This window comes from Oreochromis niloticus, linkage group LG12, assembly GCF_001858045.2.
Source record: "Oreochromis niloticus isolate F11D_XX linkage group LG12, O_niloticus_UMD_NMBU, whole genome shotgun sequence".
Taxonomy (NCBI): Eukaryota; Metazoa; Chordata; class Actinopteri; order Cichliformes; family Cichlidae; genus Oreochromis; species Oreochromis niloticus.
Window position 1 is genome coordinate 319,163 of NC_031977.2, and position 20,242 is coordinate 339,404.

Here is a 20,242-nt window from a genome sequence, read left to right on the forward strand (position 1 = left end):
GTCTGTGGCTGGCAACTGAAAAGCTGCGACTGAGTATTGAAGGAAAGAACAATGAACTAAAAAGTGTCAAAACATGAGAACTGTGTGGTCGGGTCCCTCATTCATGTCAGAGTGGTGCTGAAACTCAGGAGGTGGCATGGGGGAACCACGACCAGCCCAGCCAGTGGAGGTGCTGGCCTGAATGGTGGCTGAGCTCCCAGCTATGTGGAGGACGTAGGCAGCGGTGTTTCGCTGCCAGGAACAACTGCAGGACCACTCCAAGTGCTGTATGCAGCTGATAGAAAGTCTGGTAGCTTGGGCTGGTTCCTTGCCGACACTGGCTGCCCAGGTCCAGCCAGAAGGCCCAATGGCTTCGAGGCCCAATGGCTGGCTGGAACAACAATCCTCCCAGGCTACAAGACTGTGTTTGGACTCTTTGCTCCCATCCTTTAAGGCCACCTGTGTAGGCTGGACACTGCTGACTTTCGCTCAACCAGGTGAAAGGACACACTCTCTCAGTTGAATACACACACACACACACACACACCATGTACAGTGACGCAGTCCATATAAGTGAGTAGGTATAGAGGCATATAGTGTGGATGTATAAGCTGGAATGCTAGAGCCACAGTCACCTGCAAATTTTCTGTCAACATATCAACTTTATTTTAAAAAAGGAATGCATTACAAATGTAATATTTCTGAGTGTTCAAAAGTTAATTTATTATAAATAAACTGAACTCTCCATTTGAAAAATCATAATTACATATTATGCACCACAATAGTGTCCAGCCAATTATTAAGTAGAAAGATATTTTAAAAAGGCTAACCAAAAAGTCCAACAATCAAAATGTATAACAGCTTTTTTTAAACGTATCCGCTTGAACAGTAGAGCCTGTCAGGTCTCCGTTTCCTTGTTTTTTACAGTCACATTGCTCTGCTTGCGTATGAGGAGCTGGTTAGGCCCTTCATTAGTGGCTTTGATCACTTTCCAGGCATCATGGTGCATGAGTCCCTCCAGAGAACAGCCATTGATAGACAGGACCTCATCGCCAACCTCGACAAGCCCGGAAAGCTCTGCAGCTCCTCCTGTGTTAGACATGAACAGCAGTTCAGACTCAGATAAAGCGCCTTATTTTACTCTGGTCTACTTGTGATCTACACGCTGGAGATATATTCAAGTTATAGCTATGGTTTGAGAGATGGCCATTCACCTGGCTATAACCAATCATCCCTGTCAGTGTCTGTCAGATTTAAGCCTCTGACTTCTCCAGGATCCAACACATTCACTATAAAGGCTAACGGCTCATCTAATATCATGCATATCTCACAGACTCGCATTATTTGAATTAAGTCAAAGATTTGTATTTAAATAAATAATAAAGGTACTTTCACATGGGATACGGCATACACCGCAATTATTACTTTCAGTGTGGCTGTGCCAAGAAAACACACATGCAGCTGTCATGGTCAATGTTCAACAAATGTAGGGTCGCAGGGGCGTGGAGCCCATCCCAGCTATCATAGGGCGAGAGGCAGAGCACACCCTGGACAGGTGACCAGTCTGTCACAGAGAGACAGGCAACCATTCACACTAGAGCTGGGCGATATATCGAGCTTTTTAAAAATATCGATATATTTTTATACGAGATACAAGATGTGACAATATCCTTTATATCGATATAGTCTATGTTACGTTATAATTATAGTTGCGGAGCCGCAAGTTTGCCTCTCTTTCGTCCACTTTTGTCTTTACGCAACGTTACTCGACCTTGCCTCTCCTTCACTGAACACAACTCCCCCTCCTCCCCCATCGCTTCACCTGCAGGCAGCGACAAGATGGACACGGCAAATCTCCATTAATGAGTTACTGCGCATCGCCCCGTGCGTGGGGCTGGACGGCGTCAACGTGTTAACAAGCTAGCCACGCTAACGCCATGCACGGCCTGAAATCCTTTCATTCTCTCAAAAGTTGACTGCGCGCCTTTTGTATGAATTCTGGTTGTGCTTGATGACCGCGAACCGCTTTTATGTGATACACAGCGCTCAGCAATGTGTCAATAAATGTTTTAGTTCGACTTTGCTAAGCTACGGAGCTGCACCGCTTGATGGATTGTCGGAGCATTACGGCTACCGAGGAGCCTCGCGGAGTGATACGTACTGTGCTTCAACGTAATATTACCGTACTGTGTGTGTATAAGGACCATAAATGGCTCCTGTTCAGAGACATGGTTACGAAGCGGATTTCAAACTCCAGGCTGTCAGTCACGCAGTAGAAGTTGGGAACAGAGCAGCTGTGAAATCTGTCTTTGTTATTATGCTCAGCGTCTGTTAGTTTACATTTTGACTGCACAATTGTGAGCTCTTTGTTATGCACAAAACAACATAGTTTTCTTTTATTTATAGAGCATCATTATTTAATAAATGCTCATAATTTATTTTTGAGTAGTTTTTTTCATGTACATCTATGCTGTATGTTAATAAAAGTGCCTGTGTGACATCTGGGACACAGCTTTGACTAAGAACTCTCTCTTTGTTCTTACTTTATGGATTTAAAAAAATATCAAGATATATATCTTATATCGCCATCCAGCTAAAAAATATCGAGATATGAATTTTGGGTCATATCGCCCAGTCCTAATTCACACTAACATTTACACCTGTGGACAAACTAGAATCACCAGTTAACCCAACCCCACTGACTGCATGTCTGTGGACTGTGGAATGAAGCTGGAGAGAACCCAGGCAAACACGGGGAGAATGTGCACACTCAGAAACTGAATTGAGGACCTTCCTGCTGTGAGGTAACCGTGCTAACCCAAGTGCCACAAATTTTAAGTTACGCAACAAATTTTGACCACAAGAGGAAAATGCTGTGGGGGAAACAAGTTTCCAAACAGAAATGTCAACTCTGCTTTTTTAACAGTCACGTTGTTTGATTTAAGGCAGACACAGTGTAAACAGCCTCGATTATGTGTTTCTCCCAGTAGCACTACAGCTATTAAAGCTCTTAAAGAAATGATGACAAAGGGATAAAGAAAATAAACTGATCTCACTGTGATGGCTGTGTTTACTGCATCCTCTGTGGCTCAAACACTGAAGTCGGCTTCAATCACTAACTTTTACTGAATGAACGAACACAAAGGTAGCGTCCACTCTGTGTCCCACTGATGAAAGTATCTGTGTCTGTGGCTAAAGACCTGGAAAAACATACGTGTTAAGTTTGTGCAAATGCAAACAGAACAGTTCTGCTGCTGTAGCTTCATGATTAAAGTTTACTGACAAACATGAGCTGAATTTTATTAATAGTCCCAAGAACTGCAGTGAGTGTGTCCTACCCCCTGACCCCTGCTGTTCATTACAAATGCACATACAAAATAAGAGAATTACCATTTTTGGATTTTTTGAGAAAGCATGAATGAAACCAGGAAAGACTGCACACTGAAACACAGGAGGTGGAGCGACTTTAGTCACATTCCCTGCGATTCACACCAGGCTGAATTTGTTTGCTAAGCTACTTATCTATGTAGCATTATGTTTATGTTTGAGCCTGAAAGTTTATGTGATAATATCTTTAACAAACAATAATCAATATTCATGTTAACATTATCGTCTGTGACACCAGCAGTTACAAAGACAAAATTTACATTACATGGAAACGTCGTGTCCATTGTGAACAGATGCACACACACTGTGACGTCACAGTTTTATGTGCATTTTGTCTGAGAAGAAAAAGTCACCTTTAAAGATGCGTTTGACAGTAAGAGGCCTGTCTCCATGGCTCAAAGACCTGCCCCCCTCCAGACTGAAGCCCAGTCCAACAGAAGTCTTATGAAGCTCCACTGTTAGAGTCCCATCTGGACTGACATCTACAGCTGAAAGACATCCTACACCCAGAAGGACAGAGGTTAGATATAAACCTACAAGAAGCTGCTGCTGCTGACCGCTGACTTCAGCTGATGGCAGAAACCACACCATGGGCAGAGCTGTTTGCAAGGTTAATGTTTGTATTTAAAAGGGTCAAACGCTCTGACAAAAGAAATACTCTAAGTCAGTCAGCATCAGAGTGATTTAAAACAGACGTTACAGCCAATGAGAACATTACACGAAGCTCTGTGTACCCACTGGAGATGGAAACCTACCTCCGCTACGCTCCAAAGACTTCTGGGTAGCCGAGGCTTGTCTGTCAGAGATACACTGCACACTGTCTTTGTCTCTGTGAATGACTACTAAGACTTGGTTGGACTGCTTGGCTTGATGAAGACAGGATATAGCCTCTCCATGCGTTTTACCCTCCAGACTGGTGCCATTTATGGATAAAATGCTGTCACCTCTTTGGATTGTACCTTCAAGACCAGCTGCACCTTTCGTGAAGACCCGATGAACCTGAGGACAAAAACATATTAACAATACACATCATTCAGTCGTGTATTAAATATATTTATTATGTGTTCATTAATCAGATGGGTCTCCTGAATTATTGGAGGATCGTGGCCTTTACAAAACTGTGAGAGGTCACGATGTGTTCGTGCAACAGTGACAATTACTCAGCAATATGTGACTGACTTCAGTCAATCACTGTTGCTCTCAGGTTAATCAGTCCTTTCTGCATCTGCCATGAACTCATTAAGTGCACTGATCAAACATAAAATTATGACCATCTGACTAATATTGTGCGAGTCCCCCTTTGCTGCTAAAACCGGCCTGAGCCATCGAGGCTCCACTGGACCCTGAAGCTGTGCTGTGGGACCAAAATGTTAGCAAAACATCCTGTAAGTCCTCAAAGGTCCTGTAAGTCATCAAACATCCCGTAGGTCCTCAAAGGTCCTGTAAGTCCTCAAAGGTCCTGTAAGTCCTTCAAGATCCTGTAAGTCCTCAAATATCCTGTAAGGTCCTCAAAGGTCCTGTAAGTCCTCAAAGGTCCTGTAAGTCCTCAAAGGTCCTGTAAGTCCTTCAAGATCCTGTAAGTCCTCAAATATCCTGTAAGGTCCTCAAAGGTCCTGTAAGTCCTCAAAGGTCCTGTAAGTCCTCAAAGGTCCTGTAAGTCCTTCAAGATCCTGTAAGTCCTCAAATATCCTGTAAGGTCCTCAAAGGTCCTGTAAGTCCTCAAAGGTCCTGTAAGTCCTCAAACGTCCTGTAAGTCCTCAAACGTCCTGCAAGTCCTCAAAGGTCCTGTAAGTCCTCAAAGGTCCTGTAAGTCCTCAAACGTCCTGCAAGTCCTCAAAGGTCCTGTAAGTCCTTCAAGATCCTGTAAGTCCTCAAATATCCTGTAAGGTCCTCAAACATCCTGTAAGTCCTCAAAGGTCCTGTAAGTCCTTAAACATCCTGTAAGTCCTCAAAGGTCCTGTAAGTCCTCAAACATCCTGTAAGTCCTCAAACATCCTGTAAGTCCTTAAACATCCTGTAAGTCCTCAAAGGTCCAGTAAGTCCTCAAACATCCTGTAAGTCCTCAAAGGTCCAGTAAGTCCTCAAACATCCTGTAAGTCCTCAAAGGTCCAGTAAGTCCTCAAATATCCTATAAGTCCTCAAAGGTCCAGTAAGTCCTGAACATCCTGTAAGTCCTCCAAGATCCTGTAAGTCCTCAAACATCCTGTAAGTCCTCCAAGATCCCGTAAGTCCTCCAAGATCCAGTAAGTCCTCAAACATCCTGTAAGTCCTCAAATTTCGTATCAGTCCTCAAAGGTCCTGTAAGTCCTCAAAGGTCCAGTAAGTCCTCCAAAATCCTGTAAATCCTCCAAGATCCTGTAAGTTGTGGGTGGCTCTACCTCCTGATCCACAGCTGTAGCTGTAAATATTGCTTTCTGTCTTTGTTTTAAACATAGTAGTGTTTTCCAGGTCAGTTATAATACACAACACTGAACACAAACAGATGCTGAACATTTTTAACATTCTTCAGCATTAACCCATATTTCTCCTTGAATGCTTACATATATTTTCTGTGCATATTTGCAGTATGTGTGACGTCAAGACTTTTAGGAGGCTGTGACGTCCAGCGTTCGTCAATAACAGGACAACTCCTGCATGAACAGACAGAATATAGATTTCTAACAGTTCAGAGGTTGTGGATTTATCAACTGGAGCACATAACATGAAGTGCAGTTTACAGTCTTTCTATCGATACGGAGCACGTGGAAGCTTACTCAGAGCACTACAGATAAACAAGTTTACCTGTAAGACATTTTATTCTGTGTAGTTTAAGGACCCCACAATCATGGCCTGTTTAGAATCACCAGTTAGCCTAAGCTGGATGTCTCTGTGGTGTGAGAGGAAGCCCACACAGGGACCCAGAGCACGCTGGGTATGAAGCACATAGACAGCACACCGTGCTGCCCAGCTCATCCTAATCCATCCCAGCCGGGTTTATGTTGGGTGTTGAGACCAGATCACCTGACCTTTTCCTCTTTGTCAGATACTCAGTAACTGCTTTGCAGCAGTTCCAACATGAAGCCCTGACTCCCAGTCTTCCCAGTGTAAAATGGGATGCGTCTGCTGCTTGAACTTGAGAAAGGCTTGTTGTGTTTTGTAATCTGAGCTGCTGGTAACCTTTGACCTCTGTAGCTGGTGACTCTAATGAACTTTCCCTCAGCAGAGTGGGCTTTGTCACACTGTTTGGTGCATTTTGCTCTTGAAGAAACCTTTCTTGAGATTTTCTGGAGTAACTGAATCTTTATATCTTAGTGAGGCATCCAAGGCAAGTAAACTAATGTGCAAGAAACTTTCAATTGTTGCAACAGTTACTGTACATTATTGTTTAAATGTGAAGGATGTACAATGTGAATCTGAACAGAGATTCAACATCTTGTACTTACAGTTATGTCCTTTTGCTCGAGGTCGACTCCTCCAGCAATACTGAAACCAAGTCCTGAACTTTCTCCTTTACTCAGGACAACAAGACGAGTATTTCTTTTAACCTGCAAAACACAGAGGGTGACAAATAATGAAAACCCAAACTCAGCTGGACTCTGCTGTATCTGCAGTGAGGCATTACCTTGGTTTGCTGAAGCAGGGTTGATATGTAAGATTTCGCTGTTAGTGAGGACAGCAGTGTTTGCAGTTTACACCGACTCACAGGTGAAGCCGACAGCTCCTCTAAACTGCAGAGAAAAGGTCATCGAATCAGGACATTTAATGTGTTTCTTCTCATTTTAAAGAAAACTCCTGTTTATAATAAAATGGCACATTTCAGAATGCAGCTGTTTCCCACGTTTAATCTGAGATGTTTGAAATATTTCAACAGTAATATGTTCTTCACCAGTGCTTATTATAACCTGCTTATTGCATAATCATTGTCATATAGGGCATCAAATGAATGTAGCAGAGAGATGGTAGGGCATCATGTTTAGATGGTCTCGCTCAGAGCTGTGATAATCTGTTACAGTCAAGTCTTCATCTCACAAAGATCCTGCTCAGCAACAAAGTCAGAATGTGCATCATTTTATTAGGAAAATATTCAATAATTCTGAGCAGTGATGTGTGAAGGAACTGCTGTGAGCCAGTGTGAGGGTGGACTTATTTAATACATGTGTGCTGCTGTACGTGACTGCACACGCTGTGAAGCCTGATGCTATCTGTCCAGCTTGGAGAACGGTTAGTTTGCATCATTATCTGCCTGATTACAAGTAAAGACGTGTATTTCACCCACATTTCACAGTAATGTTTGGAGCAAAGTAGCAGCTGTGATTTACAATGACTGCTTTAAAGTCTCACCTGATGGACCAGCCGAGCTGCCGGCCATGGGTCTCTCGGGTCCTCTGAGCAGTCTCTGCAGTGACTTCAGCCTCACTGTGGTTAACCCTGTTCACATCTGCTTTCACTGGAGCTGCACAGGTTGGAAAGCTGTCAGTCACCGGGGCTATAGTAGACTGGGTGTCAGTGTCTGTTTTATCTGCAGTGCTGCGCCCTCCTGCAGCGTCCTCTTTGCACAGTTTTTCCAGCTCTGGCATGCTGAGAGCCCTGAGCTGCCGTAACCTACTGTAGAGAAGTCTGCCATGTTTCTTGCGCAGCACTGGAGGAGTCTGTGGTGCAGCCCCATCTGGAGCTTTGTGAACTTCATTCTCAGAAGATTTACTAAGAGAGCAGGATGTGGCTGGAAGCAGATTTTCCACATAAGAGCTAAAACTCCTTTGGCGTGTCCGGAAGTCAGCAGCATTAACCAGTTCCATATAACCTGCAATCCTTTGGTTCAGCGGGGCTCTATATGCCAGCGCATACGGCTGAGGATCACTGCTTTTCACCAGGGACTTGTCAACATTAGCCAGATTCTCAAAGGATTTGATTTTATGTCGGACAGAGAAAGGACTGTAATCTGCAGACGAGGCAGTGTGTGTGGACAGTCTCACTGTCTCTTCTGTCTCCATAACCGTCACAGGTTTTAAACCTTTACTTGCTGAATGAGCTGCTGTAGAAGACAGTGAATGAAATGCTGTGTTGGTGACCGAGGCAGCTGTTCTTTCTTCTGCGGTGACAGTGGATGAATGCATTGCTGCTAATCGTGCATCTTTATCATTTCTGTGTTTATCTTTTGAAACCTTTTTGTCTCTGTGTGACATAGCTGCTGCTGCTGCTGCTGATCCTGATGATGAAGACAGTCGCACTTCCATGAATGTCCTCTGAGTGGCAGGTGAATGTGATTCAGCTTTTGCTTCGTAACCTACGTGCATATCTTTTTTGGGCAGCTGCACAGTTTGCAAAGCTCCATCTGAATTTCCATGCTCCGTCATTATTTGCTTTGTGTCACCTGCTGCGGCCAAAGCTAGGCAACTCCTGACATCAGGCTGGTTAGTGGGCTTCAAAATCTTATTGGTTACCACAGCTGGTGGATTTGTTGACTGTCTGAAGGAAGCCTTTGTATCTGCAGGGACTGGACTTGCACTCCCCAACAGTTTTTGAAGAGGCTCCTCTGGGTTGTTCTTCTTTTTAGTACTCAAACCTTTAAGTGTGGAAGAACCACTTTCAACCTGAAGTCTGAAGTTACTCGTCCACACAGGACTGTGTGAGTAACCGAGGTGTTTCAGCTTTGAGTTTGTCTTAGGTAACGAGCGAGCATCAGGCTTTAACGTATCTTTACACTGCACGACTTTCTGATTGTTGCTAATTGACGCTGACATTTTGCAGAGCCTGGAGCCTAAGGGGTTGGATTCCACTGAATATGTTTGTGTGTCGTCACACCCCAGTAAATCTGATCTTTGGGAGACGTCTGCATGCAGATTTTCAGTGACAGAGTGGGCTGCTGGTGGAGCATGGTTTCTGTAAGAGCTTGTGTGTCTGGATGCTGCACACGCTTTAACTCTGTCAAAGTGTGACTGTGTAGCAGAAACAGGTACTGTACTGTGGAGAAACTGGCATGGTGGCCGTGTACAAGAGACACCACCAATACCATCTGCCATGTTCTTTACCACTGAACTGCAGTCACTGTTTGAACCACTGACATCTGCAGTGGGATGCATGTGTTTATAACTAGGATTTGATTTTTCTGGACTTGATCTGCTGAAAACTGCAGAGCTGCCTTCTTTCTGTTGGTTCACACTTTTATTCATCAGAAAGGCGGCACCCTTTTCATCTCTGGCTTCCAAAGGAGGCTTCTCACACAGGGCTGCACCATGTTGGCCTGGACAGCAGGTTTCAGGCTCATTACATGATATTTCCTCACTGGTGTCGTGGCTGATGCTCACATCTGATAACACGTCGTCTACATTTGCGATGGGCAAGTTACAGTCTGGTTGGATTGTGCCACTTCCTAAATGTGTTCTTATTACTTGATCAGACACCCCCTGAACAGATTCGGCTGGATCCACTGTGGATCCGTCACTGCTCTGTGACCACACAGTCCCTCCCAGGCTGAGCAGTCGATCTACAGCTGGAACAAGACGACATGAAAAGACGTTCAATCACGATCGAATGAGAGGAGGCTGGTAACAATGAATAATTTACATACATTTTTTTAAAACATGAAACAGACCAATTGTACTTTGATTTGTAAGTTTAATTATATATGTGTATATATATCTATGTAATTCAGCCTGTTGCATGAGAGGTGAGGCGCCGTCATGAAGGTGAAATGATTAAAGACCTTTTCTCACATTAGTGGCATGAAATGAACCTGAATGGATTTCTCTCTGATCTGAACCAATGACTGTATCAACTATGTTATATTTGATACAGTCATTGGTGTGAACTGCTGACTCCTAACATACAGAGGGAATGCATACAGCCACACTGTACAATACTATGACATACTATACAGTGATATGCATCAAAAGTGTTGGATTATATTATAATCTACAATCTCATAAGGAAAGACTAAAGCTACACAGATGTATACTCAGCTGGTAAACTGCAGGACTTAGCTGGAGACATTGCTGTGGCTGATCCAGGACGTCACATGATCGACTGCTCTCTGTTATATTACACATGTTTGCACATTAGTGTCTAACATGCAAAGATGTGAAGAAGTCTCTGTTTACCAGTTACAGAACTGAAACTGACATGTTTACTCAGAGAGACATGATGGCTTTAAAAAACAGACATGTGGAAAGACTCCTAGTTTTAGTGCCCACAGCAATCTCTGTGTTACATAAGGATTAATGTTACACTACACCTAGTGTTAAGCTACAGGGCAAATCTCATATTGGTCATTAAAAGTAAAATATAAAGATTAGTCACCGTGAACAGAAAGTCAGATGTGTGCAGGTTGCTTTGGGGAGGAGAGAGCGGGAATGCTGATCCTACATCTGAGGTCAGCATTAAAGGAAAACACACGGCAGTCTATGTGAAAGCTTAAAGAGTAACACGACCACCGGTGGCTTAGAAACAGCACTACACAGCAGTGTAGACACACAAATTTATGATTTAATCATGTCGTAACCATTAAGTGGAGACAGTTTTCCTCCCAGCAGCTGGAGGTTTGAGTGTAAGCTGATGGGCAGGCTGCAGAAAGTGAACAAGCAGTGCAGCGTGACAGAAGTGACATGTTCAGCTCCATTTACAAGCTGCTTAGTGCAGCTGAGCATCTGATCAGGAATCCAGCCTGTATAATGTTAGTGCTTCATCCTGAATGCAAAGAAAACAACTGTGTGATGAGATGCAGACCACAGCAGCTATAAACATATTATTACTGCACTGAGGAAATGTAGAAAGGTTGGGTGGAAGGAAGAGTCTAAAGGTCTGAGTAGCTGATGTTTGTTTTGATTCTCGTATGACACTGGCCAATCAGCTGGGCTGTCCATGCATACGGTTTTTAAATGGAGCTTTTCTCTGAGCACTCACTTTACACAACTAGCCTCTTTGTCATTAACTGCTTTCTATCTAACATTCACACACATTCACACTCCGATGGATGCATCAGAGAGCAAGGTAGGTTTAGTATCTTGTCCAAGGATACTCAGCAGGGATTGAACCACCAACCCTCCGATCAATAAAAGGCCTACTGCTACCCCACCATGAGGGAAAATCCAGAGTGAAGTAACCTTCACATCTGAGTCCCCTGTGCCTATTTCACAGTGTCATCAGTTTCTTCTCCCTGACTCGACAGCGTCAGGCTGTAATTTCTTGAAGCAGGTGAGCTGCTCATTTTCATCTATTCAGCTTTAGAATAAAGTCACACTCTGAGCGTCTTACCTGAGGTCGGTCTGCTGACTTCCAAGGTCAGTGTCAGAGGAAGGTTGTGCATGAGTTCACAAATGTCCTGGTAGCTGGAGGAGCAAACTAGTTTATCTCCAATCTTGACAATCTCATCTCCGGGACACAGCCTGCCCGCAGACTCCTGGGACCACAGTTAGAGAAACAAGATCAGCCTTTAAATGGAAATTTTTTTATTCCTTAAACCGTTTGACCCTTTAAAAAATCGCCAGAAAATTCAGATATTTTTTAAAACAGTGTACACTGAAAAAATGTATTTTTTTGCTCTGCAGTTTATTGCCAAAAACATGTTGTTGAATTAATTTTGATTTTTTGGGGAAAACAAACCCCCCCATCCCACTGGTGTAGAGTTGAAAGCAATCCCACGTACCCTTTCTGCTGCACCTCCAGGCTCCACCCCAGCAACCACCAGCTTCAGTGGTGATGACATAATCTCCAGTTCAAGCCCAAATGATTTCCCGTCGTTTCTTCTTAGGATCACAGTGTTAATGGGACAAATCACCACACACTCACTGGCATCTTCCTTCTTATATGGCTGACTGGGAATCATATTGGCAGCTACCGTGGGGTTTGTTCCTGTGCCGTGGGATGGGAGCTGGAATAGGGCCAAGGCCAGGGTGGGTTCATCAGTCTGGGATGTTTGCTGCTGGGGCAGGTTTGGTGCTTCAGTGCTCATCATGACCCTGTTCACTGCTTCAAGCTTGGGGGACTGCTTTGACTCCAACTGGCCATCACTTTGATTTGGACAGGCCTCACTGCTGATGGTCATATCAGTGAGCACAGAGCCCACGCTGCTCGATACCCCTGCTAAAGGGTGGTGGATGAACATGAAGGGTAACTCACGACCAGGTGACTCTGACCTATTGGGAAAACCATCCTCACTTTGAGTGGAACTGTCACAGAGTGGTGTGGGTATATCTCTGCCTCCACTCTGCAAATCTCCACCAGCTTCACCTTCTAACACCGAGCTGCTAAATACACCTGCTGAATCACTCTGTGACACGTCACTACAGGTAAAGGCTTCAGATTTTGTGGGTCTGTGGAAGGGCTCGATTTTTCTGCTGCTGGCTGAATTTTCTTCATCGCTGAGGTCATCCTCGAAGCACTTCACCTGGCACAGAAGTGGGCTGTGTGCTGTGGGGGGGCCGGACCATGTGATGGGCTGGCACACGGCCTCCACATGGTGACTGAGAGGTGCAGAGGTTTGGTCTTGGATGTTGTTGTACACACGGCCGTCTTCCACTTCTGTCAGAGCTGGGCTGAATCCTGAAAATAAAGATGAACTTACAGCTAATTTTTACAAAACTGGATGCTGTGTAATTTTCTAAAGAGAGATGATAAATGCCTGGTCTTTAAAAACATCTCCTAAATGGTCAGTGGCAGGCACGTGTGGGGGCGGGGCTTGAGCACATGGCCCTTTCCGCATGGATGCACCAAGTGCCCTTTTCTTCAGGCTTTTTTGTTTTTTTAATGAGTGTGTGTGTGTGGAGTCGTGGCTGTGCTCCTCAAAAGTAAAGTTGAACTATTATTCACAATTTCGCTAAATAAAAGGATCTGGCTTCCATCAATCACATGATGACCATTAACCAATGATCGCCCTTGACTGCAGAGTGCGCTGGTTACGTGCTGGGAACCAGTTTGCAAAGAGCACGCACATTTTCTGCCGCCTGGGCGGTGCGGAGCTGTAAACAAATGAACTGGGAGACACAGAATGATGCAACAAAAAACAGCAAGTAGGTGTACAGCGTACACTGTAGTCTGTAGCACACAGGAGTGTTAGGTTATTATGGACACGCTGGTCAGTTGCCTTTTGGCAATTGATGACATGAGCGTGCTGTGTGACAACGCGACAAACATTACCTGTCCTTTTATTACCTGCACAGGTGTGCTGGTCATAGCTGCTAGCTGACTGGCTAAGGCTCTCAGGGGTCTGTAGCTCTGTATCCAGGGAACATACTTAGTTTTACAGTCAGTTACAGGGCTTTCCCTGACTTTGTGGAGGGCTTATATTTCACTAATATACATATTCACATACAGTCAGGTCCACACAGTCAGGACATCGACACAACATTTTTGGCTCTATACACCACCACAATAGATTCCAAGTGAAACGAACAAGATGCGCTTTAACTGCAGACTGTCAGCTTTTATTTGAGGGTATTTACATCCAAATCAGGTAAACGGTGTAGGAATGACAAGAAGTTTGCATATGTGCCTCCCACTTGTTAAGGGACCAAAAGTAATGGGACAATTGGCTTCTCAGCTGTTCCATGGCCAGGTGTGTGTTATTCCCTCATTATCCCAATTACAATGAGCAGATAAAAGGTCCAGAGTTCATTTCAAGTGTGCTGTTTGCATTTGGAACCTGTTGCTGTCAGCTGCCAAGACTCAAATGCCAATACCCTCAAATAAAAGCTGACAGTCTGCAGTTAAAGCACATCTTGTTCGTTTCATTTGGTATCCATTGTGGTGGTGTATAGAGTCAAAAATGTTAGAATTGTGTCGATGTCCCAATATTTATGGACCTGACTGTACCTGGGAATCCTACAGGAAAATGGGAACCACGAAGAGGCCGCGAGGAAAGCTGCAATCACCAAATACCGGCAGAGAGTATGGTAAGTCCTGATGAGTCAGCTAAATGGAAAGAACAAGATCTGGGAAATTGACACTTACGCCCTGCCGGTCATCAGATACCCTGCTGGGATAATAAGTTGGCCAAAAGAGGAGACAGAAGCCACTGACATCAAGGAAGCTCTTTACCATGCATGGAGGGTTTCACTCCAAATTCAGCACTCTGTACACTAAATGAAAGGAAGAAGACTGAGGACTAGTGAGTGTCAGCACCACAGTCCAGGAGGAGACAACAAACATCCATGAGTACATCAGGAAGATGGCCACTACTGACCATGCGCTCAGTGATTACCTCAGGCAGCAGAAACTCCAGAAAGGAGAGGCGCAAGAGTAGGAACCATCACGGCAGACAAGCCCGTATGGTATGTACCAACAGCAGATAGAAGAAGTGTCTGACATCCAGAAATCCGATCAGTGGCTGGACAACGCTGGACTTAAAGACATCACCGAGGTACTAATCATGGCAGCACAGGAACAAGCTCAAGATCCACAGAGGGGTCTGTCACACCAGGCAAGACCCCAGGTGAAGGCTGTGTAAAGATGGCGCTGAGACAATCCAGCACATTTTTATTTTTGTTGCAGATCAAATAGAGTTAGAAGGTAGGATCCCATTGTTCCTGTCTAGTTCCTGGTGGATATTATCATTTTATTATTAGCCATAGCTTCTAGCCACTGTATCAATGGCAACAGGCACAGGTAATGTGATCACTGGTATCTCCTAATAGTTAAACAGCTAATGTAACATTTATGTTAACCTTTTAACACTTCAGTCGTGTTGTTTAGAGGTCAGTAAAGCTCTCATTTCATCAACTCCTGTTTACGTGTCAACTGGTGGAAGCGTGGAAGCGTACTTTAAAGTTAAATCTGTGAAATATTCCTTAAAAGTCTTCCTGGGATTTAAACAGTAACATTTTACCATGTGGTTTTGATGAGCAGTCGTCCATGGAGGTAATGCAGCTCTGCTGGTGGAGGATAGCGTCACCATCTGAGCCCATCAACATGGATTCAGATGGGAATGAGTGGCTGGAAAGTTCCTGTGGGAAATACTGAGACAACTCTGCCTCTGAACTCAGGGACCCCTGTTTAAGAAACAACCAAATTGGACAAAAGTCGAGAGGAAAGGAAGTTTAAAACTACTAAAATACATTTAATTCATTAACTGGGATGAAAGGGTGAATACTATAACTGCAAGACTTACTTTGTTACACTGATTAGCTGTTTATTTAAAACCCCAAGAAAGTTGATGAAACAAGAACCAACTACGGAAGGCCAGGAGTGACAAAAGGAATTGATTAAATACACCATTAATTAATAAAAAGAGTCATTAATTAATTAAACTTGGAACTAAATAAATACATTTATGTAAATGCCCATTCATTTTATTTAAAACATTTCAAAAATAATTTATTTAAAGTTTTAATTAATTATTGACTGATTAATTAATTAATTATTTAATGATGTATTTATTTAATTCATTTTGGCGCTCCAAATGGGGCGGGGCCTGGTGCTGTGTTCATGAATTCATTTTATCTGTCAGCCTCATCCATCAAACCCAGGGGGCGGGGTTAACGCTGCCACTGCAGCTTGTCTAACATGTGATTGGCTACTGTGCAAAGTAAGTCAAGACAAGATCCTAGATAATCGATTGCTGTGAACTGTAGTAGTGTGGAGTTGAGGCAGCCAGGTATCCCAGAATGCATTTCAAATCACAGGCAGCAATGGTGGTGGCGCTCTAAAGTGTATGTAAAGATTTCAAATACCCTGTTTTTCTGTCACCATGTCCACCATGTTTCTGTCGCTAGCTCCGCTAACAGTCAGCTGATAGAGTGTAGCGATGTCCCGGTGTTCCAGGTTAAATGTTTTTTACGTTAACGGTTAGATTTGTTTACATATTCCTCTCTCTTCCTGATTCTCATTTTCAGCGAATGGTCGTCTCTTTCTGTCAGTGTGTCATCATGCAGTTTAACAAGATTAAAGACTTAAGCAAAAATAAAGCTCTCCATCCTCTCCAGCTCCTACAAATGCTCACACACATCTATATTATTTTCAGACAACAAAGAAATTGTTTTAATTAAAATCCCGCCTGGCATCGTGTCTCTGTGTTTCTATAAATAACCAGCCAACATTTTCCTAATGACACCAGCGATCAGCTGGATGGAGCCTCAGCTTACCTGCATACATCCTGCTCACCTGTCAGTTGTTTAACACCTGCTGCTCCTTCAGCAAACACGCCCACGTTACCTGGTGATAGTCACAGTTTAACGTGGGCTCGATATAATATGTCGGCGCAATATTGTTCACAAAATAAGTAAATGTAGTTTGTTTCCTGAGCGCAGAGCTGCTGGAGCTTGTTTCCCTCAGAGTGACTGACCTGGGTTAAAGATGACAAACGGGATTTGAACGGAGAGCGATGGACACTGAGAAAACTACACAGCACTTTATAAGCAAACCCACTTAATCAGAGGCTGATATCTGGTCACACAGCTTTAAAAGCTCCTGACTGTTAGCTCTCAGTGGTTAAATACTGGACTTTATTCACTCAGGTTCTGTCGGGTCACGTTTATGTCACTGTTTTATTTACAACTGAGCAAATCGGTTTGGCTCAGATCAAAGTTACGTTTCATAGCTGCACAGTTTCACTGAAGCTCAGTCTCACTGAATGGTAAATGGACTGATTCCTGTACAGAGCTTTTCTTCTCTCACAGAGCACTCAGAACACTTTATTCTATGATTTGAAGTGCTTACTAACATTCACACACATTCATACTCACATGGATGCATTGGAGATTAATATCTTGCCAAAGGATATTTGGCATGCAGACAGGGGGGAGCCAGGGATTGAACCACCAACCTTCCAATCAGGACATGACCTGCTCGACCTCCTGAGCTACAGGCACCCCAACCCCACCCTAACTGCAGCACATGCTAGACTGAACCATTCGCTTTTATTATCTGGAGTTCATATGTGTTGGATTTTTTTAAACCGTGAATTTTGAATTCAAACAAACATTAAAAATCTTTTTTATACAGTGAGGAAAGAGAAGGAGCGTTTCCACCGAGAGGAGCAGCTTCTGAACCAGCATGCTGTGGATACTGGGAAATCGTCCAAGTACCTTTGGAAACAGGCACCATCGTGACAAACCGACCAGATTAAACCAGATTAAATCACTACATTCTCAGATAAAAAATATATTAACAGAGTATTTGGTGACACACAAACAGAGTTTTAAAGTATAGTTCAGATAGTTTCCACAGGTCAGCTGTTGGTGCTGAGAAACGCCCACTGAAACAATGACCACCAGGCAAAAGCAATTTGACCCAATCAGAGCTGACCCCGCCCCCTGAGTTTGATGGGTGAGACTGACAGATAATCATAAACACAGCCGCAGGGCCACATGTGCAAATGCAGATGTTTTGGGAAAATGATGTTTACTGTTAAATAACAATTAAAAGCTGTGTCCAAATTCATGGGCTGCATCCTCCTGAGGACCCGGCCTTCGCGGTCTACGTGGGCCGGGTCCTCAGAAGGTCGGGTAGGGCGGAAGTAAACGGCTGTGAAATTGGACGGTCTAGCCTTCTGATTAACGTCACCGCTGTCTTGGTGGAGTTTAATAAACTCAGCCGTCTGCTCCTTGCTATCTAAAATATAACAGGACACTGGCATAAATTCTCGACCATCTCACACTTCTGTTTAATCAGGTTTCTGTTTGACGTTTATTCAGCTGTGTGAAAACCACCCGGGGGATTAATAAAGTTTTATTATATCTAATCTAATAACTTTAATCTCAGCCAAACCGATTTACTCACGAACAAATAAAACACTGAAAAAAGCCAAACAATATCCTTTTTAGGTTGTCTAAGTGACTTATATATTACGTTTAACCTGAGTAGCGAAAGTCGGCGGTGATCTGAAAATGATGTGCCGGGAGTTGTGCCGTTCTCGGCGACTTCAGTGACCCTCGAGCTCTCGGTTAGCTATCGAGCTGGTGGGTAACAGACGTCTCCGAAAACGTCGAAGCACTTTTGCAAATATGCGATGTCTTGATAAATCGAGCAGATATTTGAAGTTTACACAGCTACATTCTCGCCTGAAAATATGTTAAAAGTTTATTTTGTGACCCAGAAAGATTAATAAGAGTAATTTTAAAACTTAGTAGCGGCCGCCACTGCCGGAAACTGGAGTTTGGCTGGGCCGCGCTATGAATTCTGGGATATGGTGGGCCACGAAGGACACACCCGACCCATCCTTCAAATTCGGGGAAAAAGAGGACACATTTGTCGGCTGCATTCGGCGGAGTCCACGAATTTGGACAGCCTTCGACGCGTCGCTGTGACGTAATCGGTCTACAAATGCAGCCTCAGGAGGATGCAGCCCATGAATTTGGACACAGCCAAAATGTCTTTATTCTCATGGCACATTTCCCCCTCAGAGGCTGCCTCTCCCTCGTACCGCACAGCTGGTGTGGAGCACCTACAGTTTCATTGTACGTGTAAATTAACAATAAAAGGCTATTCTATTCTATATGATTGTGTAAGAAGGTTGAAACTGAACGTATCAATGCATCAACAAAACTAAATAAATGTCTAAATGAAAACGTACCCTGCTGGCAGGCTCAAGGAACCTCTTCATGGTCCAGCTGAGAACAGGCGACCTGTCTTCCTGCATGTCCTTCACTGCTGGGCTGGTGCTCTTACGGGACACGCCTACACATTAAAACCACGACAGCCAAACCCAGACAAATTCAGAATTCAGTCTTGCCATCATTTTCACGCGCCACACGGAGCAAGTTAGTGACTGTGTTTCTAAGGTTTGTAGGGACGAGTACAATAACCTCAGTTTTATCTGAACTTAGGAGGACATTAAAGATCATCCAGGTCATCATGTCTGGATTCATAGATAAATAAAACTTGGTATCATCTGCATAGCAATGAGAAGGTGGTCTGCTGGATAGTTTATGTGTGGATGGGATCTGGGGGGTGCCGGTAACAGGGGGAGGGAAGCTCCAAAGAGGCCTGTAAGACCGGGGTTTTATACAATCTCACCAATTTTTATAGAAAGAACTCAAAAATCCAAAGAGGTGCAGATACTGGCTCTCCTAATGAACATTCAACAGTCTATAAAACATCATTTTCTGGACAGCCGCCATTTGAAGACCGACATGTGGACATGCATATATACTAGATGTACTAGATATATATATATCTACCGTAAATCCCGGACTATAGAGTGCACCTGATTAAAAGCCGCATGCTCTAATTGTAGAAAGAAAATCAATTCTGTACTTGTACAGGCCGCACCGGATTTTAAGCCGTATGCGTTTCACTTGTAATATGAGATATTTGCACAGAAATATTACACGTGAGGATTTTTAACGTTTAATTTAATCCATAAGGTAACATAAACGTTATGGTAACATACAAAAATACATACTGCAAATGCTTTTTTTCCTCGAACAGCACCTGTAACACGGCTACCTTTAAGTATACGTACGTATCGGTAACACACAAATTACGTTGCTTATGGTTTACAACGTCTCTTAACAACCGATAAAAATATATACCGTATATATACTACTTATCATTTCGATTGGTCTACTGTTACCAGGCAAAATGTTTTTGGCCGCATGAAAAAAAAATATGCATTAGCCGCACGTCAGTATAAGCCGCAGTGTTCACAGTGTGGGAAAAAGTAGCGGCTTATGACCCGAAAACTACGGTACTAGGTGACTAGAGGCTGATGCAGCAAGTTGTCCTTATTGATGTTGTGAATTAAGATCTTAACAAATTTCCACTTATCATTAGCCATCAGTTTCAAGTTGTTCCAGTGTCACCTGCTCTGGCCCCTGGAATACTTTTATAATGGCTGCTGGGACTCTAGCTTCACATTTCAAACAGTAAAATCTTCCCAGTACAGTACATTTTGTTCTTTGGCTGATATTTCACAGACCGGGGAAAATCAACTGGCAGAATCAATTTTCCCCAGAACTGAACAGGC

General features: G+C 43.6%; 1 protein-coding gene across 1 annotated transcript in view; it reads right to left on the reverse strand.

Annotated features, from left to right (window-relative positions):
• Positions 1–605: 605 nt before the first annotated feature.
• pdzd2 (PDZ domain containing 2) overlaps positions 606–20,242 on the reverse strand; it is a 90,070-nt gene continuing 70,433 nt past the window's right edge. The window contains exons 18-27 of the mRNA XM_005461823.4: positions 18,848–18,951; positions 15,164–15,326; positions 11,987–12,882; positions 11,596–11,740; positions 7,687–9,835; positions 6,968–7,073; positions 6,789–6,890; positions 4,122–4,365; positions 3,720–3,866; positions 606–1,068 (exon numbers count right to left, since the gene is read on the reverse strand). Of these exons, the coding sequence (XP_005461880.2) occupies positions 878–1,068; positions 3,720–3,866; positions 4,122–4,365; positions 6,789–6,890; positions 6,968–7,073; positions 7,687–9,835; positions 11,596–11,740; positions 11,987–12,882; positions 15,164–15,326; positions 18,848–18,951 (4,247 nt within the window). The 3' untranslated portion in view covers positions 606–877. The remainder of the gene's footprint in view (positions 1,069–3,719; positions 3,867–4,121; positions 4,366–6,788; positions 6,891–6,967; positions 7,074–7,686; positions 9,836–11,595; positions 11,741–11,986; positions 12,883–15,163; positions 15,327–18,847; positions 18,952–20,242) is intronic.